The sequence below is a fragment of the Epinephelus moara genome, chromosome 14 (genome assembly GCF_006386435.1).
Source record: "Epinephelus moara isolate mb chromosome 14, YSFRI_EMoa_1.0, whole genome shotgun sequence".
Classification (NCBI taxonomy): domain Eukaryota; kingdom Metazoa; phylum Chordata; class Actinopteri; order Perciformes; family Serranidae; genus Epinephelus; species Epinephelus moara.
The window spans coordinates 17918130-17945636 of record NC_065519.1 but is presented as its reverse complement, the minus strand read 5'-3'; the positions used below and the strand labels follow the sequence as shown (position 1 = coordinate 17945636).

The following is a 27507-nucleotide window of genomic DNA, read 5'->3' as shown; positions in this document are numbered from 1 at the left end:
TATTTTTCTGTCCCCTCACTTTCATTTCCTGTTTACGGCTAATTTTGTTAAGCACTTGTACGTCACTCAGAATAACATAATGCAGCAAATTCTGCCATTGCCCCGAATATTGTGTGAGTCATAAAGCCCTCGCACGAAATGCATTATGTGAAGCTGCTGAAGATGGTTGATTACAGCTTCATTTTGTTCTTATTGGAGAGCACCAAATCTGATTTATGTCTTTTTAGCTAGATCTAATCATTTATTTGATTTCATATTAATTTTTCATACTCAGGGTGACACCATGCCACACATCCACAAGGCTTTTATCCTCTGTGGTGAATAATCACACAGATTTCAGCTCTGGAGTCCCTGGTCGTCCTGTCCTCAGCCACTCATGTGGTTTCTTCTTGTCTCCTTGTGTTCCTCATTGAATCCAAAGATTTTAGGCCCCCTCTGACCCTGTCCTCCACCTCCCTTTGATAAAGAACCATGCAGGGATGACAGGAGGAAACAATGAGAGACTTTGAAGATTCAGCCAGTGCCTCTCTCTCAGAGTAAGTTATTTCCAGCTGCTTATCCTAAGTCAGATTATACTGAAACCCCTGCTAATGGTTAAACTGTGGAGAGGACTTAAGTCAATCTGATCTAAGATCAGTAGCAGGGCCTCAGCGTCACCAGAGACCACTGAGTGAGGAGGAGGAGCCAGACCAAAAAATTCCAACGCACGTCCCGCCCCTTTGCCCCCTCTCAGCCAATCACCGCCCCTCTCCCCCAGCAGCCTCTGCTGTCATTGCTCCAGAGCTGCCCGACTTGAGCCAATCACCTCGCGCCTTCGGTGCTTACATCACTAACTAGCCAGTTCCCTCCAGCGGCAGAGAGCTTCATTTTCTGATCTGCTTTTGTGCTAAAATGGAGGCTGGCCTCTCGCCCTGAGTGGATCGCCTTCCTGGTTGAGGTTTAGATGTTGACATGCAATAAATCTGGAGACAGGATGGTTGTGGATGCACCTAACTCCAATGGGCCCTTTCAGCCGGTGGCTCTTATGCACTTCAGAGGTACGTAAGGACATATTATTCTTCCTGTATTGTCCCAGGGTATTAAGGAGAGAGACAGAGAGCTGTGTGTTGCTGTGCTCCTGTTCCCCTCCACTGGTTACTGCTTGGTTAGTCAGCATTCAGACGTTAGCGATAACATCATTGTTCGTGCGCTATGGAGAGCAGCTCTATTGTATTTAAAAGCGAAGTGAGGTTTTGTTACATGTGCGGCTTGTGTGCATTACTGTGAGACACGGGAGCTACATAAAAATCAGGTTTTACTAGCTAGCTGCTCTCTGCCCATCCCCCCGCCAAGCTAGTGATGTCAAAGGAAGTGAGGTCATAGCCTAGGGAAGGGTCTTCTCCTTCAGTTTTTCATGTGTTTGCGTGTAAATGTGTGTTTCTGCATTCATGTGTGCATTTATAAACGGTAGCATTTAAGGAGAAGCTAAAGAGGAGTGTAATGTCTTCCCCCCCTTCACCTCCTGCTCAGCTGCTCTACCCAGCCCCAGCGTTTTTGTCACACTCCAGTTCATCTGGGCACAAATTGGTCATAGTGTGTAGGCTGTGGACTGCCAATGCTCTGCAGCAAGCAGCCCCCCGACTCCCATCTCCCCACACCCTTTTTTCCCTTGAGACCGACATGCTCGGGCACCTTTTCCCCCAGACAAGACGCAAGAAACTCAATCTGAACGTGCCTCTCAAGTATGTCTCTGTCAACAAAGCACCGCTGTCAATATGACCCAGCCACAGCAGCAATGTTTCGGGATTACAACATCGGGCTCGGCCTCTTGGTGTGTGTACAATGTACTCAGTCATGTTTGAAAGGCCCAGCCTGTTACCACTGTACTCGGGTGCAGCCCAGCGTTAGATGAAGCCTCGGGCAATTATTGATTACACTCTATTGAGCCACAGAGGCCACTGCCTTGAATGACAACTCAGTGTTGGGGAACAATCAGACTCTCTCTGCCTCTTTCCTCTCTTTGTGCGTGTCTATCATTCTGACCCTGCTCAGATGAAATGCCTTGTATCCAGATCTTTCCACATTGTGTCTTAATTCAGTGGAAACAGATTGCGGTTTACTCCAGGCATCTGAATGTGTCTCAGTTTATCATTTGAGAAACTACTTAGGAGCGGTTTTCACTTCCCTTCTCACATTTGATTTTGTATGTGGGGAACTGAAACTACTACTGAACCAAAGAAATGTATAAATGTTCATTTGTACATGCGCATGGATGTGAGCAGGATCGCCTCAGGTAAATATTTCTAAAGATGTAGCGTGTCTAGGACGTTTTTCTGAGCCTCACACATGACAAAAATGTTCAGGTGGCCCTTCAGCGTTGTTAGGAATGCATTTGCGTTCCCACCACACCACCTTTTTGGACACATGAATCCCTGGCCACCTCTGAATCACACTCCAACATTTCCTCAGTATGTTTAGGGTGCAGTCATGCCCGTATTTAGACCCAGGTTTATGTCGCCGAAGATACATTTTTGCACCATGTATCAAGAGAGCCTGTGAACCTCTGTTTCTTTCAGATGCAAGACATCATTTTAATAACAAGCACCGCAAAGCACTTTTGTCAGATGCGAGGAAGCCTCCAAATTGCAGCTATGAATGTGTCTCAAGTGTGGCAATGATGCATACCTTTTAACTATTTCCCAACAACACACGGGTGATGATTCATGAACCGTACTTTACCAAGTACATATCTTGGATGCAGTCTCAGGTGTTGCAGCCAAAAGTGCTTTAATGAATGAATGTGGCCAACCTAGCTGCTCATATGCCTTGGAAACTGCAGCACACTGTCCCCCCACATGGCTATAAATAGTTATCAGTCAATGTTTACATTGATCATAACATACTGTCGATAAAGCAGATTGCCAAACCAGTCCTAACTCCAGACTCAACTGGCAGCTGTTCATTTGACCCATTTACAGAGAAAAAGTAGAGACTGTGTTTCCAATGTGACTCCGGTTATTTATTATCTTTGTTTTGAACAGGGGAGGGGGGGGGGGGCATTAAGATAAATCTTTCTCTGTTCTCCCACAAGACGTGACACTCGTGCGTGTGCAGGCGCATGCTTGTTCCCCTCCTAAGGCCTCTGTTAGCAGCATTAATAGACATCACATTGTGGTTAACATCAATTTTGGGATCACAACACTGGGCCTTTATCTGTTACACAACGACCCGCTGGATATTTCAGGAGTGTACAGAAACTTTATAACACAGGCAGACGGACTTATGTAAGAGGAGCAACGCAAGTCTGACACGGTCAGGGGTGCAAGGCATGGTAGCACATTCCAGTGCGGCTTCATGTCCCAGTGCAACCAGTACAAGTGACAAGTATGTTACAACACAACCCTTAAGCCAAGTAGATAGAAGGTTCACAGAGTTGAGTGAGTGAAATATACACAAAAAATAAATGGTAATCTAATCCTTCTTGCTGTTGGTGCTCTAGTTGTCTCTACCAGTCCTCTGGGATGAAACTGGTACACCTCTGTTGACCTAAAGCCTAGTTTCCACCAAGCAGTCCGGTTCAGCTCAGTTCATTTAACATTAAAATGTTTATTGTAGCGTTTCCATCGTCAGAAGTTGTGGATGGTGCCAATAGAACTGTTCTGTTAAGGTACTTAGGCCACGTTCCTACCAACCCTTCCAATGCCTTCGATAGTTTATCCTTAAAATTGCACATAATCCATACTGATATGTATCTAAACCATAGATTTGTTTTGCGTTTCCACTGCAGACTGTCCTCTTAATGTAGGCGGGGTTGGTATCAGATCGCTATATCACTGCTCCGTCTGGCTCTCGCTGTATATCCTCTTCACCAGCGATGCAGAGGAACATCTGCACCTCGCTGATCGCCCACGGAACAGGGTTGCATGACATTTTCAGAACAAACAGCACAGGTTGAAGTGTTTAGAGCAGGGTGTAATGCTGGTGGAACGCACAGGAATGACACTCTGCCACTATTTTTGCCTCCAAGTAAGGAATATATTTTTTAAGCACTTGAGGATCTAAAAGCATCTGTCCTGCAAGAGAGACAATTAAAACAAATGGAATGGTTAGGGTTGTCATATTGACATTTAAGATGTGTGGATTGAGTCACGACGTCGGCGCCTTTGAAAAGGTGGCAAAACATCCTTTAATTTTATAGTTATAGTTGACTGATGTATGTAAGTTTGCCACTACCGTAAGAGTAAGCGTTCTCTATCAACCAATTTAACGGACTGCGGTGTTTCTAGCTCCAACGTTCGGAGTATCGGATCAGTGTGCCTCATTCTGAAACACGCTATATCCACTTTGGAGACAACAATAATAATACTAATGATAAATGTCTTGGATGAACCTCTCTCTTATGTGTTTTTAATCAGGCATACTGGCGCCCCCACTGTTTTTCCTGTTGTGACAGTGACAGTGCTCCTGGCCGCCAAATCTTTATGGAAATGGCCGTTAATGGCAGCTCACACACTTAGCCTCTCTCCTGTGGAATTCCCAACCTCTCACTGTCATCAAGATGAATTGGCCGACTTGAAACTGACACTGCAGAAGCGTGTGTGTGTGTGTGTGTGTGTGTGTGCACGCGCGTGTGTGTGTCCGAGCCAAGTCTCCATTATGTCTGAATAGGATACCTCTCTTCTTACCTAGAATCTGCCGATTTGCAAGAATGTCAGGCAGTTGTGTGTTTTGTCTGCGTCCTCCTCTGGCCTTTGTCGCTTTTGTGTACATTCATTGAAATAAGGGCATGGACGAATAGGTTTAGCTGGTTATTATTTCCCTCCGTGTCTATATGAAGTTTCCCCAGCAGTGATTTCCTTCCTATTACACACCTGCATGAATGAATTGGCAGAATAATTTCATGCCAGTTTGTTTATTTGCTCATTACTTTCAGTCTAATTAAAACTAGATAGATGGCAGCAGCGCAGCACACAGAGACCAAATTAATTTATCTCAGAATAATGTGTATGTACATATCTGCATTCATATAGCATGTTTGCAGTGCTCTGATTGGTTATTATTCTCCTTTTTTGCCTTACATGAACCCTGTACCAATTCATAAATCATAATTTGTCTCACAACTTAATTTTCTTATCTCAGTAATTGGAAGAGTTCTGCCTACAGGTTACAGTACAGTCGTAGAAGGGAAATGAGATTCATTCCCTTTGACGTATATGCCATGAACATATCTGATCTAATTCAGTGCACCCGTGGCGCCAACATCCTCATTCATGTGCAGACAGCCTCCGAGCCTCAGTGCCAGCCAGTAGTTAATGCCACACCCTTTACTGATTAGTAATTATAGGGTATAGAAAAGTGACGCTTTTGGGGATTATGCAGATTTGCTCACTGTGTTACCTCGTGTCCTGCTCTTGCATTCAGAGTATAGTATTTAATTTCACAGAGTACCTTTTCTAGAGCCCTTCTGGTTGCAGAAATACACCATTTTCTTAATGTAAAGCCACAGTAGGTTTCCTGTGCTCCTTATCTTCTATCAGATACACAGCACAGGTAACCAGCAGGGACACTAATGACATCATAAATATGAAACTAACTACATTTAGGTCTGTTTTGTCGGTGCATTATAAATCACTAGCAACATCTTGATGTGACAGACCTCTTATCTACATCGCACGCAGCTGCTTCTGTCAGTTAAATGAACCCACACCTGAGTTTAGCGACGGACTATGTTGACATTATGGATTTGCCTATTTTATTACAGCCGTGGCCGGGCTTGTGCAGAATCAAATTTCAGTCAGGGAAGAAGCTTTAGATAACAAAACATGTCTGTTATTTTATTGAGAACTATCTAATCTATGAAGGGAAGTAGAGGTTATTGAAATGTATTTTCAACTGTGAATTGGAGTGCCTTATTTGCATGGTATGGTACAACACCAGATCAGGTCTCAAGCTCTTCTCTTAAGAAAACAGTGGTTGAGTAAGTGTCAGTCTGTTTTAAGTGATTTATTTTTACTGGCCTGGCTGCAGAATTGCATCGGGCCTCATTCACAAACAGTTCACAGGTAGCCAAATCTGTGCTTGAACAAATGTTTGATGCACAAATCTGGGAATGTTTTCTTACCTGAATTGGTTGGTACTCTGCAAACAAATTTAGAATCGCCTCAGACCATGCGTATGCACAAATGAAGGCCCGACTGTCTTAAAAAATGCAAACACACACCGTTACACTAAATGCATAACATTAAAAGCAGGTTTTAGTAGACATCATTTGATGCCCTTTCATCCTCAATTATTGTCCTAATAAAAATATTTGACTGAAAAAGTCCTAGAGGAGTGAATGAGAATGCCCATATTGGAATTTGTTTGGTATTCGTTGTCTTTATTAAATCTTTCTGTAGTGATGGCTGCTCCCACCAGTTTTTAGTGCCATTGAATTATTATTATTATTAATAACAGGCATCCAGGGTATTAAAAAGATTCTGATCTGCCTCCAAGCAGGTGTTAAGATGCCATATCTAGCCTTGCTGGACGATATTGTAGCATGTACCTTCACGAGAGAACACGTCTATAGAGAGCGATATAACATGTTCAAAGACACTGACCTAAAGTAATCTCTTTTAATCATCACATATAACCTACTTGGAGTGTGTGGGGGTGTATTTATCTGCAGACTCTGGCCTCTTTGTGTATTTTCGTATGATTTGCTGTATTCTCGACGTTCATGGCACAGCCCACAGGTGAAGTCAAGACTTTATAAAAAAGGTAGTGACCAGGTGCCACTGCAAGTATCGGTCGAAGAGAAAGCTAAGAAAATCATGGACATGGCCCCATGAAAAAGCAAATATAGTGAGGTGAAATACCAAGTAGACAAAGCTGGGGAAGGACTGACAACTACTGCATAGTATACTTTAAAAGATCCCGTGTGTGGGAATTAAGCGGGATTTATTCTTCCGCATTGAATCGACGCTGTACCCTACGCCGTGGACTGACGTGCACCTCCTCAGAAATGTAACTACAAGTCGTGGCGATGCAGACCTCTTGTCTACTTTTGTAAGCTGAAACCATTTCCCTCAGTGGAAACAGAGCTTTTATTTACTTAAATTTCACAGATAAGAACCAATAAATTGTGAAGACAATAAAGCCTCCACTAAAATAGCATTTTAAGTCTCGTGTGTGATTTATCCTGGCTTCATATGAGTAGAGGAAAAGTACGCTAGCTGCTAGACAAATTTATGCAATGTGAAATGGCATAGGCGTGTGCTAATAACGTTAGCATGTTATATTTGCTTGGAAAACGTTTGTAGTATAAGACAGTTGTTTTGTCAGTGAACCTTGTGAGTTGTAATGGAGCTAAAATTATGTGCCGTTACCTTTGTTAAATGTTGCTGTTGTTCCTGGCTTTATGAGTAGAGGAAAAGTACGCTAGCTGCTAGGCTAATTTATACAATGTAAAATGCCATAGGTTTGTGCTAAAAACATTAGCATGTTATATCTGTGGGGAAAACGTGTCCAGCAAAAGACAAATGCTTTGTCTGTGAATGCTGCGTGTGCTGCTGATGTGTGCTCTTGTGTTTGAAACTGTCGCTATTAAGCCACGTTTAGTGTGTGTCTGGGGTGTGTTATAATCAACTAAACTTTACAGCACTTCACAGAAATGCCGACTAGTGTTTTGGAGGTGTAACTGCAGAGTGACACAGACACACCACTGTACAAGTATAAATACTCACAATGGTGTAGACCACCTGCCTAGACTATGGCGTAGGCTCTGCATAGAGCTGACACACATACAGTAGCCCAGATCAGACAAACCAAATACTCCAGATAGGGCCATTCATGTTCTCGCACTGGCCACTGTAGTTCTCTTGCACGCTTGACACACAGGAGAAATTTCAGTTCTCCAACCTCACTGCTGGATGCCACCAAATCCTACACACTGGACCTTTAAAGCAATAGTTAACATTTTGATAAATACACTACACCTTACTTTCTTGGATAGAGTTTGATGAGAACACTGATCCCACTCACATCTGACCAATAACTATAGGGCTGTAGCTGGGTAGCTTAGCTTAGAGGCTAGAAATAGGGAAAACAGCTTACCTGGTTCAGACCTGTGACAAGATAATTAACAATAAGGTATTAGGTATGTGTCATCAAGTGAGCTTTAGAGGTGTTGGTAGGCAGATTGTTACCTTTGGATAGAGCCAAGATATTTCCAGCCTTGATGCTAAGCTAGATAAGCAGCGTATAGCAGCACAGAAAGCCACATGTATTTTAGATGTCCAGCTCAGGATTTTATTTTACTTTACCGTGTCAAAATAGCGATGAAGAATGTGTGAAGATTTTCCTCCATTGTGATGATCAAAGATAAAAACCAGACATCATAAGTGAGAGAAACAAGCTACATCAAAGTTGTGTGGCATAACTACATAATTACGGTGTCAGTATGTGTTATTACTGCTCCACATGAGCAGGTAATTTGGAGCAACCGAAATGGATGTTTCCCCTTTGTCTTGTCATGTGTGAAGCGTTGCCTCTGCCAGAGATTGTTTGTTTACGAGCCTGTGCTCTTGAGTGCCCGGGTGGAAATTGAGTGAAAAGAGGAAGTCCTCAAAACCACCATGGACAAATATAATGACAGACTTAAATAGCTTGGTTTCCTTTTATAAAAACATCTTTTTTCTCTCTCTCTTTGTATTCGCAGCGAGTGTGTCAAATGGCTAGACTGTGACCATTCACCTAGTTCCCAAATCCTTCATCCTCTTCTCCCGTCTCCATCCTGTCTTCTCTCCTACCACTCTGCGCTGTGGTTATCCTCCCCCTGGGCTCTAACCATCTCAGCCTTTCTCTCAATGCACTTTAGTCTTCATGACTCATTTGCCAGTCTTCATCACTCTCATGCTGCCTCACATTTCTTTTCTCTATCGCATTGGTGTCATCCTTGACAGTTAAAACCACCCCCGCCTTTCTCTTGTGACCCTTCACTCTTTGAACACAGCTCCTTCCTCCTATATTCTCAACTGCTTTATTGTATAGCATCGTTGAATCTCTTTCGGTCATCCTTGGACTCTTGTCTTTTTTTTATTCTCTTGATCCACCTCACCTTACCCCCCTCTTTGTCTCCTCAGATGTGGCCCCCGCAGAGCAGGAGAAGCTCTTCATCCAGAAGCTACGGCAGTGCTGCGTTCTTTTCGACTTCCTGTCCGACCCGCTGAGCGACCTGAAATGGAAGGAAGTGAAGCGGGCGGCGCTGAGCGAAATGGTGGAGTACATCACCCACAACCGGAATGTCATCACAGAGCCCATCTACCCGGAGGTGGTGCACATGGTCAGTCAAACTGCAGTTGGGGTTGTGTTTGCGATAAAAGCTGGAGATGAGGGTGAAACTCGGGCCGAGAATAGGGGCAGGCTGTAGCTGCGGGACAGAGCTGGTAGGCTCGGTGTCCCAGCTGATGTGTGATGTTTGCTGATGCTTTATATTGCCTTTCAAAATATTATTTCATGAACTATGTGGGTTGGAGTTAAAGAGGAGAGGGGAAAGACACAAGATGTATTTTTCCTCCATGATCTCCTCCAAAAGCTGGAACGATCTGCAAGATTTCATGTTTTTACCACTGAACTGGACATCTAGAGTCATCATCAGGTCAAAATCAAATTTGTCCAGTAATCTGGTTTATGACTGAATACCTGCACAACTAATAACGTTATGCTCGTTCGAGATGTGCCAGGCCTGAGCAGAACTGATCACTGGCGATAGGTGATCACCGCACAATATGTGTTGGTTAGATTTGTGTCTGTCCTGATCTGGACTTGCCCTGACATCATGTACATGTGGGCAACAATAACCAGGGCATGATGGGAACACCTTGCTATTGCATGATTAAAGAGCTGATTGGCTCTTAGTTTTGACCACAAACACCATGGCTGCATTCAGCCCTGACAAAACACACTGCCTTCTAATATAGCCGGGTTTAATTCAGGTCAATTCCATTCAATTCAAAGGGGCTTTATTAGCATGGAAAACATGTGTTAACATTGCTAAAGCACGTGTAAAATAAAGACGCATATTGTTTGTAGTATATGTGTAAAGATCTTCCATAATTTGGTTTCTATGCACGTCACTGTTGAATGGGTAACACCTCTGATTTGAGAACGTACCTCAAAGCCCCTTTCACACTGTTTCAGCAATGCAAAACTCTGCATACCCTTGTTTCAGAAATCCTAATGTTGTGAAATGAAGGTATTCTGTCATTTAACATATCTTGTATGGTTAACAATAATAATAATAAAGATTATTCATGTAGCACTTATCAAGACCAGCAATTATAAAGTGCTGTAAAGCAGACTGAAAAAGAACAAGGCTACATGTAGCCTACAGAGTGACATAACAGGTTGTTAGTATCTCTGACTTCCTGTATATTCTGCTGCTATAAGGCTTCTGGAAACTGTTAATCTTAACGTCAGCCGCCCCATCTCGTCCAATTTCCAGGTGAGGCACAGTTCATCTTGAACAAGCTTATTCCCATGATCCTGAGTTGCACTTTGTTTAGTGCTAATTAGCAAATTTTAGCATGCTAACATGCTAAACTAAGGTGTAGACATTACGTGCTTAATATTAGCATGTTAGCATAGTCAACGAGAGAGCGTCTTGTTTCCACTTGCGTATATGTCGGAGACGAGGCAACTGGAAGTACATTCATTCCCATGGTAATCTCCATGATATCCGATGTGCCTGCGAAACTCCTCCCTTCTGTAATATTATGGTCCGAATTTTGCCTCAAGTACGTTAAGAAACTTTTGCAGCAAATTCTGGAGAGACCCTATGACAGTGTGCTAGCTTAGCTAACAGGCTGCTAACTAACTAACAGGCTATTTCCTTCAATTGCCTGTGTTGTTTGTCAAGTGAGTTTTTATGATTAAAAAGTACTTGTGTATATCTAGTTTCAACACATTGTGAATCTGAGTAATGTTATTCTGCAAAAATATGGTTATACATTATATACAGGCAGATTGTCATCATGACTCGTTCAGCCGTTTATACGTCTTTTTAATTAAATGAATGAAATATTTCACAAAACATGCACACACATTTATTTGTTGCCTTGCAATATTAGTCCTGTTGTTGTCCCGGTAATGTTCGAAGTGCATATTCCAAAGTACTGTATAGCGAAAAACAGAATTAGCCTCTCCCCCATGGCTACAGGTAGTTTCTATCAGGTTTCTATCTGACCGTAAAGAAATGCACTTTTTTCACTAGAAGCATCATCCATATAATTACAGAACTACGGACACCAGTTACATATGTAAGTAGAGACGAGGCGTTAGGGTATAGAATATGATGTTAGCATTTAGCTCAAAGGCTGTGTCTAAATACAGCCTCACAGAACTTACTATTGTTCAACTTTTAAAGCCAGCAGTGCACTTTTTAGCATCAGCTTTTCACAATCCTACATTCATACCACAGTTTCCTTAGAAATGGCCTTCTCAGCGAAGTCTCTCCACTGGTACAACGGCTGTGATGATGAATGTTTAACTTGCAGCAGGAGCGACAGAGATTGTGTGAAATCACTGGAAAATTTGCCTCACCTTTGTTTTGCAACTAAAGTTTACCAGCAGAGAATCTGAGCAAACCAAAATGATCATGATGATAGTTGTTCCGCTTACCGTCTCATCACAGCCTTAAGTGTGCAGAGAAATGAAGCTATAAACACGGCGAAGGACAGACAACAAACTATTATCTTTTCATCATCAAAGAAAGTCAGCAGCAGAATCGCACCAATCACAGTTATGACATTTCCATTTACGGTTTCCATTGTGGAGTTAATGCACAGTCATCTTCACAGCCTGTTCTGGGTTGAAGTGCAGCACAGTGCAGATAGTCTATCTACCTTGTAGCCTGTCTTTTCAAACAAGGCTCCCAGTGTTTTAGTAGGCCACCTGCACTGTCCCATGATCTGCCTGGCAGGGAACAGCAGCCCACAGGGGAGTCAGTTGACACTGTGAGAGACCAGAAACACAACACACTTGAATTATTGCGGGCCAAACCCTTGGAGGCCAGTCGCAAGGACAAGGTTTAACATTAACCTAAAAAGGAAAAATAATTTTAGAATACCTAGGCAAGGATGCTTCACAGACATTTACAAAAACAGCTCAGATGTAGTCAGATGTATCATAGACTCTGAAAACAGATTTTTTTTTTTTAAAAAGTACTGACAGATTTTTTTGGAAAATAAATCATGTAATGGCACTAACACATGTTCCTAATCATTTTTCACAAGACCTAGGAGCTGAATAAATGAGCCGTACTCCTCATATGACACCAGCATTTATAATCGACCTTTAACTTAATGTGCCAGACTGTGTGGAGACTTGTCCCAGTGAGGCCGTGCTGTAGGCCCCAGGAACAGAAATGCTGCTGTTGCTTTGATTGCACGGATTGTTTTTAAAAGTTTTATTTGTCAAGGATTTCTCAGCTCAATGTAGATATGTTGTGTTGAAAACGGTGTCAGTCTTTTGATGTGGTTTTGCTTTTGGTTTTGCCGTATGTCATGACGGGAAACATTTATTCAGGAGTGGGAAACTTCTGACAGGAAGTCCAGGTCTAGCTGTGTGTTTTTTGAACTTTGTGAAACTGAATCTGGGTAGAGATTTTGGCATCGGTGTGGTCTCAACATGAACTTTTAAGTTCAAGTTATAAAAACAGCAAAAGGAAGTTATCTTTAATAACCTACTGTCCAGTGGAATAAACACTCACCGTATCATTTTCACTTCTGTTGTTCCAGTTTGCGGTGAATATGTTCAGAACATTGCCTCCATCGTCCAACCCCACTGGAGCGGAGTTTGATCCAGAAGAGGACGAGCCAACACTTGAAGCTGCATGGCCACACCTCCAGGTTGACATTTAAGTCATTTAATCATCTGCAGAACAGTTAAGAGGTTTATAAACGGTTGTTCTGTGCATAGAAGAGACTGCCAGCATGGCTGACGTGTGCAGTTCAGCAGTTTCTGAAGTTTACAGGACTGCATGTCTGTAGCAGATTTTAAATTGTGTGTTTGGTGTTAGAGCGTTTGCCTCAACATTGTGCAGCTCAGTGCTAAATTATGCACACTTTGTCCCCATTTTGTCTGAATTCCTTCTCCGCATTCATTCCTCTTTTCTCTTTCTTTTCTGTTGCAGCTCGTCTATGAATTTTTCCTTAGGTTTTTAGAATCGCCTGACTTTCAGCCTAACATAGCAAAGAAATACATCGACCAGAAATTTGTTATGCAGGTAAGAGAAGAACATTTTTGCTAAACTCTCAGACCATATAGTCAAAAAAATGATTATTGACCCTTTGCTAAGCCCCACCCCTTTGTGTTGGTATTTTTGGAAAAATGAAATAGTGATTCCAGAGGGAAGCAGACAGAGGGGTCTACAGTCTGTGTTTGAAGGATATATCCAGGATGTCAAACTGACTCAGCAGCAACAACAGGTTAAAAAGATAAAGCTAGTTAGAAACGCTCTGTGTAGTTAGAAGAACTCTATGGAGCACAGATGTGTAGCTGTCAGGCCCCGAGTTGGCTGAAGCTACGCCATGATTGGCCAGTCTGTATTCGAGGGGCGGGACTCAGCCACGGGTCAATTACAGGACACGATTTACACACTGACTGTCATTATGGTAACTTCTCACTTCTCTTTTCATCGTAGCTCCTAGAACTATTTGACAGTGAGGATCCCAGAGAGAGAGACTTCCTCAAAACTACCCTCCACAGGATTTATGGAAAGTTCCTGGGGCTGAGAGCATACATCAGAAAACAGATCAATAACATTTTCTATAGGTAGGTGCAGCTCTCTCATTGCTTGGCTTATTTTTAAAACATGTATACCAAGATAGATGGTCAATGTATTAATCATTTGTTTTGTTTGTTCTTCCAGGTTTATCTATGAGACAGAGCACCATAATGGTATAGCTGAACTACTGGAAATACTTGGAAGGTACGGCCTTAAGCTAACGTAACAAGCTTTGGTGAATTCAGCTGTGATATCTTTGTGGCTGTCATACGACTTTAACATGTCCATCAGCACTTCCCTTTCATAATAGCAGACCATGAATCTTTCATTTTTGTCCCAAATGCAAAAGCTTCCTAATTATCAGCTGTTTAATTCAATTCAAGCTGTTAAATCAAGCCAGCAGGCATGGATGGATTACTGAGTGGGCATACCGGGCACAGGCCCAGGGGCCCAAAATGTCAGGGTTCTCCCTGGGCTTCCTTTTGTAAATGTCACTCAAATTTACATGTACTGACCAGGATAAGACTCAAAATGATCACAAAGAAACACAAAAAGGACACAAAGAGATGCAAAGGAACTGTGATGAGACACAAAATAACAGCAAAAACAAGCAAAACAACCGTAACATGACACAGAATGACTACAAAGCAACACAAAACGACCGGAAAAGTCAAAACAAAACAAAACACCTCAGTAGGACATAAAATATTGTCAAAGAGACACAAAACGACTACAGACAGACACAAAATGACCCAAAAGAGACACAAAATGACCTAACAGAGACAGAAAGTGACCTAAGAGGCTCAAAACAACTACAGAAAGACACAAAATGACCTAAGAGACACAAAACGTCTACAGAAAGACACAAAATTACCCCAGAGACACAAAATGACTACAGAAAGACTCAAAATTACCCCAGAGACACAAAATGACTACAAGAAGACACAAAATTACCCCAGAGACACAAAATGGCTACAAGAAGACACAAAATTACCTCAGAGAGACACAAAATGATTACAGAAAGAGACAAAATTACCCCAGAGACACAAAATGACTACAGAAAGACACAAAATTACCTCAGAGAGACACAAAATGACTACAGAAAGACTCAAAATTACCTCAGAGAGACACAAAATGATGTAAAAGAGACACAAAATGACTACAGAAAGACTCAAATTAACCTTAAAGAGACACAAAACGACTACAGAAAGACACAAAATTACCTCAGAGAGACACAAAACGACTACAGAAAGACACAAAATTACCTCAGAGACACAAAATGACTACTGAAAGACCCAAATTGACCTTAAAGAGGCACAAAACGTCTACAGAAAGACACAAAATGACCTCAAAGAAACACAAAACGACTACAGAAACACACAAAATGACCTCAAAGAGACACAAAACGACTACAGAAACACACAAAATGACCTCAAAGAGACACAAAATGACGTAAAAGAGACACAAAATGACTAAAATTACCTCAGAGACACAAAATGACTACTGAAAGACCCAAATTGACCTTAAAGAGGCACAAAACGTCTACAGAAAGACACAAAATTACTTCAGAGACACAAAACGACTACAGAAAGACACAAAATTACCCCAGAGACACAAAACGACTACAGAAAGACTCAAAATTACCTCAGAGACACAAAATGACTACTGAAAGACCCAAATTGACCTTAAAGAGGCACAAAACGACCACAGAAAGACACAGAATGACCTCAGAGACACAAAACGACTACAGAAAAACACAAAATTACCTCAGAGACACAAAATGACGTAAAAGAGACACAAAATGACTACAGAAAGATACAAAATGACCTCAAAGAGACACAAAACGACTACAGAAAGACACAAAATGACCTCAAGAGACACAAAATGATGTAAAAGAGACACAAAATGACTACAGAAAGACACAAAATTACCTCAGACAAAATGACTACAGAAAAAAATCAAAATTACCTCAAAGAGACACAAAATGACTACAGAAAAAATCAAAATTACCTCAAAGAGACACAAAATGACCTTAAAAAGACACAAAATGACTTAAAAGAATTACAAAACAACCACAATGAGACTTGGTACAACCCCAAGGCAACCCAAAACAACCAAAATAGACATAAAATGACCTCAAAGTGATACAAAAATACCTTAATAAGACACAAAATTACCCCAAATGACTACAAAAGACCCTAAACAACCTCAAAGGGACACAAAGCAACCAAACAGTCCATGTGTGTTGCTCATATGAAGGAGGGGTGGTGGGGCCTTGTGCGTATCTGTGCCCAGGGGCCCATTGTTTCATAATGCACCCATGATGCCAAGCAACTGTTCAGATGTTCTGATAACACTTCTGTGGGGTTTTTTTTTTCTCCACAGCATAATCAATGGATTTGCCTTACCACTAAAAGAAGAGCACAAGATTTTCCTGTTGAAGGTTTTATTGCCTCTGCACAAAGTCAAATCACTCAGTGTCTACCATCCACAGGTGAGTCTGTCCAACACAAAAGGAAGCCTTTTAAATTTTCGGTGAAGTTGAATGGCAAGAGAGACAAAACACGCATAGCATGACATAGCAAGTTATTTACAGGTCACATATTTTAAATATGTATTGAAATATTCGTGTCCAAACCTGCTTTGAGCGTACACGCCTCCTCCTTTCAGAAGAGCAGCAGGTCTTTCTGCAGGTTTTGTTGAAGACTGGTGTTGCATGTTCCAGCCAGTCGGTCCCTCAGGCATTAACAAGTCCCCCGTCGTGTTACCTTTTAGTTTGCTTGCACATAAATTCAAATACTTTGACAGTTTAATGATTGTTTGTTTATGTGTTTTGCAGCTGGCCTACTGCGTGGTGCAGTTTTTGGAAAAGGACAGCACTCTAACTGAGCCAGTATGTCAAACAAAAAGACGGTCTTTTCATTTTCTTGCTTATTTGATGCTCAGATTGATTTTAAAATTTAAGATTGGGTCTGTTTTGGTTTGCTGTGCAAGATTATGAATTGCTTAATCAATTTTTGTGCAGCTTCTATCCCCTTATCCTCCCTGATTGGTTATTCATCACCATCATTTTATTTCTCCATCATCACATCAGGTGGTAATGGCTCTACTAAAGTACTGGCCAAAGACTCACAGTCCCAAGGAAGTGATGTTCCTCAACGAGCTGGAGGAGATCCTGGACGTCATCGAGCCGTCCGAGTTCGTCAAAGTGCAGGAGCCTCTCTTCAGACAGCTGGCCAAGTGTGTGTCCAGCCCGCACTTCCAGGTAACCGACGGGTGATGACAGTCTTATCTTCATACCTCAGGGAGCAAGTTATTCAGGTGGAGTGGTGGCAGCTGTCGGTATATGCCTGACGGAGGTGTTTTTATGTAGGTGGCGGAGAGAGCTCTGTACTACTGGAACAACGAGTACATCATGAGTCTGATCAGCGACAACGCAGCAAAGATTCTGCCGATAATGTTCCCTGCTCTGTACCGCAACTCTAAGACCCACTGGAACAAGTAAGACACTCAGATTTAGTATTCACACAGGCTGTGCTAATGTTCTTAAACGCTTCACACTGCATGTCATGCCAGCTCACATTAGATATCTCTCAAGTGTGTGTAGATATTTGAGCTTATTTAGACTTACTTCTCATGGAGAATCTCTAAAAGGAGGTTTATCATCACTTTAAGTGCATGTTTTACTGTATATATCTGCAGATCTCCTTTTTATACACAGCTTAGGTTTGCAGCTTTTAATGCACACTAAAAAACTGAAAAAATAATCCCTGCACACCTGAATGTGTGACGGGTGCGTTGGAGGAAGATGCAGTCTTGACACAATGAGCAGAACTCCCGCACACTGTCGCGCTTACTGCTAACGTTTCAGTTTGCCCGACCTTCATCAGGTATGTGGGCAACATCACAGCACCTCCACCTATACAGCACATACACGTAGGAGCTGCCTCAGTCATTCAAGCATCCAGCCAGAGGACTACAGAGGCTGGTTTGACTGATGACCACCTTCAATTTACTCAAGAAAACAACATTAAAAAGATTAGAAAGATACAAAATGACGCAATATAATGATACTAATTAATCTTAAGTAACATTCATGTAACTTCAGAGGTCTTAAAAACTAGAAAAGAACAAGAGAATCTGAGAGCAAACATCCGTTCACAAACTCTCACACAACTGCTGTATAATCTAAGTCTCATTTATCCAGTCAGCCCTCTTCAATGGGGAAATGAGAGTCCATTGACAGTTCAGTTCCCCATCAAAAAGGGCTGTCTGTTCGGAAAGTACTGAGCATACGACTGGACAAATGAGTCTTGGATTATACCTAATGAGATGTGTAAAAAGTTTGAAGCAGTAGGGGCGTGCCATATCATCTAGTTCATCACAATATTTCGATTTCTTAACATATTGACGTCATACTGTTACCCATAGCAACAGCAAGCATGGCTAAAAGTAAAATTGTTACCGACTCCGCGGTGGTTCCAAAAAGAGGAGCAGCTTCAGTAGTGTGGAATAAACTGTGGCGTCCTGAATGTTTTATGAACAGCCCCGGACTTCTCAGACTCTTTTAGTGAGTTACCGCTCAGAGGGAACTCATTCAGCGGCTCCTCTGGCAGCAGCACAGCGTCTCTCCCTCTCCTCTCTCGCCTTACGCACATGGGAGTTGATGACATGAAGTGATTTTGTCATAAACCTTTGGTAATGTAAACCTACGTGACACTTGCAGCTCAACAAAAAAATTACACATATGTGAACGTGCGATAGTTCTGGTATCATAACAGCCTGTCACAGGTTACAGCGTGATGATTAGAGGAGAAAAGGCAGAGCATAAAGGTCCAGGTGGAAAAAAAAAACAACTCAGTCATTTAGAATTTTGCTAAAAGAAGGAAATCACCTGTTGATTTATATTTTTTTTTTTGGGAGCTGTTTAAGCTTTTTAATTTGTTGTAGATTTTATTTTGTTGAACTATTAATATTGTATACAGAATCTGAATCTCACTCTGAGTTACTGTTGTTTATAAACTGTAAAACTTTTTCACTTATTGAAGGGATAGTGCACCCAAAAATGAAAATTCAGCCATTATCTACTCACCTTCATGCTGAGGGAGGCTCTGGTGAAGTTTTAGAGTCCTCACAACACTTCCGGAGATCCAAGGGGAGAGGAGGTCGCAACACAACTCCGCCTAATGGAGGCTTACGGCACCCCAGATTCAAACGTCCAAAAACACATAATTGAAACCACAACACCTCTGTTTTTAGCCTCATTGTTAGTCTGTAGCTCTTACTGCCTCTCTGTGCACTGCATTCATGTGTGTGCGCTTGCGTGAGACCAGCGAAAGTACATGAACACACATTAACGCAGTGCCCATGTCTCACATTTTTCCAAGCAACTTTTTATGTCGGGGCTTCAGGACATTTGGATCAGTACGGACGAGCAATATGGAGATATTTTATGGTTTCAATTATGTGTTTTTGGACATTTGAATCTGGGGTGCCGTAAACCTCCGTTAGGTGGAGTTGTGTTGCTACCTCCTCTCCCCTGGGATCTCCACAAGTGATGTGAAGACTCTAAAACTTCACCAGAGCCTCCAACAGCATGAAGGTGAGTAGATAATGGCTGAATTTTCATTTTTGGGTGCACTATCCCTTTAAGATTTTAATTTATTTTTTTTACTAATTTGCCATGTCATCAAGAATATCGTTATCGCAAAAATACCCTGAAATACCGTGACATTATTTTAGGGCAATATTGCCCACCCCTAGTAGACAGATGTTTTGATATAGTTTTGCTCTTGCTAACTTTTTGGATTCTTCCTTCAACACAGGCATGCGAGAAAATATGTTTTCCTCATTAATTGATATACAAATAGTCATTTGGGGTGATGAAATATTGCTTTTAAAGTGTTACAGACCAAGGATGTACTATCGCTTAAATACATAACATAATTGCCCAGTTATTAGTTATACAGTAAGATTTACATATTTTATGTAGTAAAAACATTCTAGAGGCGAGAGATAAAATAGTGTGGTGGACCAATAGAAATAATCAGTGCATATTTTGTTTGATAGACACTATAAGGAAGATGGAAAAAAAAGTGAATAAGGGCATATTGATGAAGGCTTTGCAGAACAGGGAAGATTAATTAATTATATTTTGTTAATGGATGATTGAGGCAGCTCTGACATGTACATACAGTATATATGAAAGTGTTGTGCTGCTGCCCACATAGCTGATGAAGGTCAGACAAGCGGAAACATTGCAATTATATAAATATTTCAGCAGTGAGCAAGACAGTGTGGGAGTTTGTCTCATTGTTTTTAAAAGTGCAAAAGAAAATCAAGAAGTCTACTAATCCATGAAGTAGTTTTTTCACCTTCAACTCAAGCTGCTTTACATTAGACAGAAAATAAAGTAATGTGTGTTCACAGGACCATCCATGGCCTCATCTACAACGCTCTGAAGCTTTTCATGGAGATGAATCAGAAGCTCTTTGATGATTGCACGCAGCAGTTCAGGGCTGAGAAAAACAAGTAGGCACCAAAGAATCTTCTCCCACTCAGTTAATGTTGTTGTTTTGGGTTTTTTTTCCCCTTAACATTGACGTCTGATTGACACATAATTGCAATCAGCCTTAACGCTGCAGCTAAGTAAGTGTTGGGATTCACATTTGTCAGCGGAGTGGAACAGATTAAAGACGTGAGCTTTGGTGCTTTGTTCAACAGAGAGAAGGCAAAGTCAAAAGAACGTGAAGAGGCTTGGATCAAGATCGAGAACCTCGCCAAGTCGAATCCACAGGTAAGCAGCGTGTGCAGTCATCTAACCTCACCTGTCTTTCCCCTTACTACCACAGTGTGTGTGTGTGTCTGTGTGTGTCTGTGTGTGTGTGTGTGTGTGTGTGTAGAACTAATCTTAATGAAATAAGTGTCTTGTATTTTCTGTAGCTAGTTTTGTTGTTGACCTGTAGTTCCCTTTCCATCTTATCCCGTTAAGGACTCCCTTTGTTCCTACTATGACTTGGTAGTTAATAATTTTCTAATTACACAGCTGGTGAAGATGGAAAGAGCGTGATGAGTGGTCGTGATCTATGAATGTGATTAGTGGTGGCGAATGGTTGAATCAGACAGCTCTATAAGGCTTTCAGAAGAATTATTGGATTCATTAAAAGAGAAATTATATACAGAAACTCCCCAGAACTGATTTTAGTATTCCACTGTATAACAGTGTTAGGCATTGAAGAAACAGTTCAACATTTGGAACATACACACACACACTTTCATGCCAAGAGTTGGATGAAAAAATTGATACCACCCTCAGGTCTGTATGATAAAGATGAAGCTACAGTCAGTAGCTGCTAGCTTAGCTTAGCACAAAGACTGGAAACAGAGGGAAACAGCTACCCTGGCTCCTTTCAAAGGTAACAAAACCTAATGAAATCCTAATTCTTGGCCGGGTACAATAACTAAAACTGTATTTGTTGTCTCCGTGAGGTTGCCTGGCAACCAGTGGAGACTCCAGGAAGTCTCTGCGCCTAGCCAAGAAACAAGCTGTGTTCAGTATCGCATACTAACACACTATTCATACTAAGTTTGATGTTGAATTGATCCTTCGCTTAGTCCCGCCCCTTGAACGCAGACTGGCCTATCATAGCGTAGCATCGGCCAACTCCGACCAAGGCTCGACAGCTACATGGCTGGGCACCATAGGTTTTCATACAATCTTTTCAAAATTAATTTACAGGCTGCTTTTGTGGATTTTGAACATTTTTCTTGGTGCTTGTGTATTAATGATACTCGTTACCTGGAGAGGTTGGAAAAAGATATACGTTTCTTCCCTGTTCCAAAACCAAAATCAAACCCTGAGATGTGTAGGGTTAGCTAGCTAGCTACTGAAGATATAGCCTACTGAATGTATACACATGCTGCTTTTGCTTTTTAATGGTTATAACAGTGAAACAAAGACCGACCCTGCTGTACAGGAACCAGTGAAGGGAAGCAGGGAAACTTTGCTGATATTCAACCAGCTGTGTGTCATCACAGTGTGTGCAGATGACCAGTGTTTGGCTTCCCCTGGAGATCCCCACCCATTCGGTGGTTAGCTGCACGGGGATGAAGCCAAACACTGTTCATCTGCACACACTTTGCCCTTAATTTCATTGTCCTCTGTCTCGATCACCAGTGAGGTGGTGGTTCACTTTTACACTGTTATCTGTAGCCTATAGCAGAGTCCTGCACTGGGTTGGGTACCCGCAAAAACAGCTGATTTGCGGGTGGTTTTTAAAAAAACATTTTTTCCCGGGTTCGGATCTGGGTGGAAAAAATAACATGCGGGTCGGATCGCGGGTTTTAGATAAACACATCAGTCATTAGTTCGGTAAACTACAGATAACTATCTTGGTCATTATTTACTCTCTGAGGATCGCCTCCGCTATTTCGCAACGGTCATTGGTTCAGCTGTTTACACGCGTTTCACCATCTAATAACACAATTTGTGATTGGACGACAGAATCAACATGGCTGCCACCGTCTAACAAGCGCCGCTTCCAAAACAGTAAATAATTATTTAGGTATTTGAGAAATAAGTGGATAAAACGTACAACTATCACTTTATAATGTTTCTGAAGTGTTTCCCTGATGGATTACTTCTCTCCTCGATGGATTCTAAAAACACGTGACGGCTCGTAACTGCTGAACGTCGCTCTGGACAGAAAGTAAGTCTATTATTACACATGTAAAGTTCCTTTACATAGATTAAAAGTTTAAAAGCATTAAACGTAACAAACGAGTGCTTTTACACTCGTATGGGAGAAGAACACAGAGGGTTGATGATGGAGCTGAAGTCAGGTTTTTATTGTGAGAGCTGCTTCATTCAGGTCGTTGTTTACTTACTGGCACCTTAACTGTGGCGATATGCTGTTCAATATTCAGCCAATATGACCCAAAATGATTACTTTAAATCCGGGTTACGGGTCGGGCTGCGGGTCGTGTTTCAACGGGTCGGACCGGGTTGCGGTACTAATTGGCCTGATACGCGGGTTTGCGGTTCGGGTGCGGGTTTGTACGTCGCCAGGTCGGGTCGGGGCAGATCTTGAAAACTGGACCCGTGCAGGCCTATAGTAGCCTTTGACGTCTTGGATATGTCCTTCAAAAGTAGACCCTCGCTTTTTGTTTTTCCAAAAATATGATAATACAGTTTTTACTATTGTTGGACAGAGTCATGCTCACTGTTTCCAATCTTTGTGCTAAGCTAAGCTAGCTGCCCGTTTGCTCCAGCCACATACAGCTTTTAGAGTACAGACCTGAGAGTGGTATCTTCTCTTCCAGCTCTTAAGAAGAAAGAAATAAGCATGTTTTAAAAAAATGTTGAACTATTCTTTAAAATGTGCAACAAAATTTAACATTTTCAATCCAAACATGCCAGTGAGTTGATTTTTTTTAATTAATTTCAGTGTCCCCAGCCATGATGTTCTCTAACATCTTGCGACACATTCACTTTTTTATAATAAACACTNTATTCTTTAAAATGTGCAACAAAATTTAACATTTTCAATCCAAACATGCCAGTGAGTTGATTTTTTTTTTTAACTAATTTCAGTGTCCCCAGCCATGATGTTCTCTAACATCTTGCGACACATTCACCTTTTTATAATAAACACTTTCTTTAAGTCCCATAAAAGATTGAATGTCTTCAATCTTTTTGAGTCTAAACCTCGACTAGCGCATCAGACCTGAAAGCTGCAGTAGATCAGAGCTACCTTTTCCCATTAGTCGAGAGCCTCTTGATTCATTCTTCTTTGCATGCGACTTAAAGTCTTTTCTCCATCCTTTTGTGTTCTGTTTTTGTTTCCCTTTCTTTTCAACATAGTTCTTTATGTATGTTGATTCCTCTGACCTCAATAGTCCTGTAGCAATGGAGACGGATGTCCCTTTGATAGAAGATGTTCAGAGGTTAAAAAAGACAGTTGAGGAGGGCGCGACTCAGGTAAACCTGGCTTTCTCTCTGTCTCTATTCATCTTTCCTCTTATAGCCACTCTATATATTAATAGGCTTGTGTGTTCCTAAAGCTTGCAGTCTTCTAACTGAAGCTACAGTAAATATCATTGTATGCTTTATGTATAAATTATAATCTTTGTTTGTAGTGTTTTTGCTTTTTAATCAACCTATTAGCAAAAAAGAAACAAAAACAAATCTGGCTGTGGACTAAACACTGGAATCAAGAGCTTTCTTTTCTGTGTGCCTGCTTCCTCCATGCATGTGATTTAGGTAGTGTGGAGCCCCAGAGTGTTCAGTGTTGTATAAATAAATAAGGTCCTACGAAAGAAATAACGGTATTAATAGATTTTGTAAGATATATATGAATGAACCAATAATTTGTGATAATAATGTGAAAAATTCTTACAACTCATTCTATTTAGTGAGATGTTATTAAACCTGAGCAGAGTTACTTGTTTTCTTTTTAAAACATGGGAAGAAGGCAATGAGCAACTTAAAAAGGAAATTACCCCAAAGAATTAGCAAGAAATTAGTTTTAAAAAAAAAAGTTAAAAATAAACAAGAAAATGACCTGCAAGGAGTTCTTAAAATGTAATAAAAATATATTTTTATAATTATAATAACAATAGTAATAATAAAAGTTTTCACTATCTTTTTAAAAAATAATTTTCTAAACCTATATTGTATTTTATTTATTTATTTTTTATTATTTATTTTTTAATCTATTTATTTTATTTTATTTATTTATTTATTTTTTGCAATTTTAGGGACATTTCTTACCAAGTTGCTCACTGCCTTTTTTCCCATGTTTCTGAAAGAAATGTCACCAGTGTGCTCAGGGTTCAAATGTTTAAATAACTTGCGACAGGTGTCTGAAAGCAGCACCAAAAAAAGTGATGTCACTCCAGGTTTCAAAGGGTTAAAATGGCTGTTGACAACAGCGCAGTTGTGAAAAGCGCTATTATGAATTTAAAAAAATTAACAATATGAAAAATAGCAATCCTGGTTCCTGTTAGAATAAATAAATTATATAATAAATTGAAACAATAAAATAAAATAGCTTTGATAGATTTATTGGTTCATGTAAGTTTGACACAATTTATTCATGTAATTATTATGCTTATAATGTCTTATTTATTTCATACTGAACACTTTGGGGCTACATTAATGTCTTGTGTGTATTTGATTTTAAGTTTAATATTTACAGGTATGGCCCGCTCACTTACCGTCTACATGTATACAGATATTTTTCTAAACCGATATTTTCCTCAATGGTTTGGCCTCCAGTCTGCGCACACTTGGAGTTTTAGGTCACTAAAATGGGTTTCTCAAAACTCTGGTGACTGTTTATTCATGTGGACATGTAAAACAAAGTGTTTGAGAAATGATGATGTAATCTTTTCAGTTCACGCATGCCCATTGTTGCTGTGTGTAATGAGAATATGCTACAAACAACAACAATGGCTGAAACTGAGGCATCAGCTGCACCCAGCGTTATTTGTTCCACCTCAGTGTCTGCGGTTTAAAGTCCGCCAGAAACTAGGGTTTTGGGTCAGACCAGGTCGAACCAGCAGACAATTTCAAGAGTGGGATTGTTGTCGATGAGGATCGGAGGGAAAATGTTTGCATGTCCGGAGCATCACTCAAATGTTTGAGTGAGCTGCTCCATCCTTAAACTGAATAGAAAAACAGTGACGAGATCTCCAGTAGGTGTAAAAAAGGTAACGTTAGCTTGTACACTTCACTGCTGCAAACAGCTAACCTCGGTGATCGTTAGCGTGGACAGAATTATTTTGTACAAGTAAGGTCGTGTGGACAGAATTAATATCTGTTCTCAAAAACATCTGTATACGTGCAGACGGGGCCTCAGGCCGTCATGTTTTAACTCAGTCTTGTTTTTCTCTGTAAATTAGATCTTGACATGTGTAACTTAATTGTGCTCAAGCTGTCGTGCTTCATCTCAAAGATATGATCTGAACAATCTGACCTGTTGACAGGATGTGAAACATTATAATCAAGCCTAACTTTCTCCTCTTTGCTCAACCTGACAGTTGCAGCATGACCAGCGGAAAGAGCGGCCTATGGTGCGACGCAAATCTGAGTTGCCTCAGGATATCTACACCACAAAAGCCTTGGAGTCCCACCGCAGAGCTGAAGACATGTTGACAACCCACGATGGACTCTAGGTCCCGCCATCTGCCGGCTCTTTGTTCAACTGCCCCTTTTACCCTCGACAGCCATGGACATCCTCTTCGCCCAGGCGCCAGAGTTACACTGGTGACCCACATCGGGCCCTCCATCCCTCCTCCTACCATCACTTTACCCAGAATCCTCAGTTCTTCATTCCTGCTGCCCCAGTGCAGAAGCCCTGCATCCTCCTCCCCCTCAGATTTCTGCTTTCTCAGGTTTTTTTCTTTATTTGGAGAGGAGCGTGTTTGTGTGTCTTTATGCCCTCGCCACTTTCATTGTGTTCTCCGATTATCTTCCCCCCATCGGTTCCTCTTACCTTCTTTTCTCCTTCCATCCCCCCCTGTGCGCTCACTGTAAATGTGGAACCTGGGAGTTCGGATACGCTGGTTCCTTCATTCCTTCTCGCAAACACAATGGATCGGACGTGGAAACGTAGGAACTGACTGACTCACTGTCTAAGGATCGTCTCTTGGTCTCTGCTTGGTTTTCTTTTCTGTCAAAGGGAACAACAGAAACCTGTTGGTCAGATGAAAGACAAGACTTTCCTGTCATCCATTGAGTTTCCTTTCGTTTTTGGTTGCTCAATCTTACGGAGACATCTTGTCAGTGCCAAGACTGTTGTGTTCTTTATGTTTGTTTGATGTTTTTATCTGTGACTTAAACAGGGACACCTGCCTTTGTTTCTGGTCACTGGTGTTTGAAAGATTTTGTTTGTTTGTTTGTTTGTTTGTTTGTTTGTTTGTTTAGCACACCAGACCAAACTGAGGCTCGTCCTTAGCCTTGCAATGTCCAGGAAAGGTGGCAAGGAAAGCGGAAGTTGTCCCGTGGACATCTGACGCTTTCCGGTTTATTGTTTTGTGCCATATGCCGCTCTTTTATATGCTTGCTTCCTTATGTTCAAGGACAATATTTGAAAATCAGACCATAGTGATGACTAGACAGTTTAAACAATGGTACTTACTGATATTGGGTTATTAGATGAGGATGAACCTGAGTGAAAGCTGTTTGTGTTTGCTACCTAAGTTGCAGTAGCAGTGTTCAGGGCTTGGCTGTAGCAAGGAGAGCCCTCTGTTGCATATAATTGCTTGACAGAAGAGAGCGTGGCTGTAGGGTGTNATATATATATATATATATACTGTAAATGAATAGGGATCTTTGTAAAGGAAATATAATTATTAAAGATGAGTTTTTGTTCAATGGGGGAGGCACATGTCTGTACTGTCTCGACACCCACAAACTCCACTCGCCGATGGTTTTTAGCTGCCGTTACTAAGTTAGGACCTTTTTTTGTTGGTACTTTATGCTATAAAGATTTTAATGTCCTCTAATAAAACATATAAATTAATTTATTATCAAAATTCAGTAGCTATTAAAGGTTTTATTGATAACATTTTTTTGTAGACGGATAATTTAATAAAAATACTACATCCATAGAACTCTCAAGGAGGTGCGGAATAAAGGTTATGCTTTTCGTAAAAAAAGAAGAAAAAAAATGATTACGAGTTAATTATTTGAATAATTTTGTCCAAAATTAATGTCTTGTGTATCTCCGTGTGAGATGTCTGACATGTGGTTGCTG

At 41.1% G+C, this 27507-nt stretch overlaps 1 protein-coding gene across 3 annotated transcripts; it reads left to right on the top strand.

The window, feature by feature from the left end:
* Positions 1-849: 849 nt before the first annotated feature.
* Positions 850-26981, top strand: LOC126400556 (serine/threonine-protein phosphatase 2A 56 kDa regulatory subunit gamma isoform). Of its 3 annotated transcripts, none has more exons than XM_050061350.1 (14): positions 850-1037; positions 9105-9304; positions 12759-12869; positions 13154-13246; positions 13664-13794; positions 13892-13951; positions 16133-16241; positions 16587-16640; positions 16842-17012; positions 17121-17248; positions 20177-20278; positions 20471-20543; positions 23610-23726; positions 25790-26981. In XM_050061350.1, exons 1-14 carry the CDS (start codon positions 944-946, stop codon positions 25922-25924), a joined length of 1578 nt encoding a protein of 525 aa, XP_049917307.1. In that variant the 5' UTR covers positions 850-943; the 3' UTR covers positions 25925-26981. The 3 variants fall into 3 exon arrangements, with proteins under 3 accessions (XP_049917307.1, XP_049917309.1, XP_049917308.1); XM_050061352.1 differs by having other exon boundaries at positions 851-1037; positions 23645-23726; positions 25790-25929; XM_050061351.1 differs by lacking the exon at positions 23610-23726 and having other exon boundaries at positions 851-1037.
* The last annotated feature ends 526 nt before the right edge of the window (positions 26982-27507 follow it).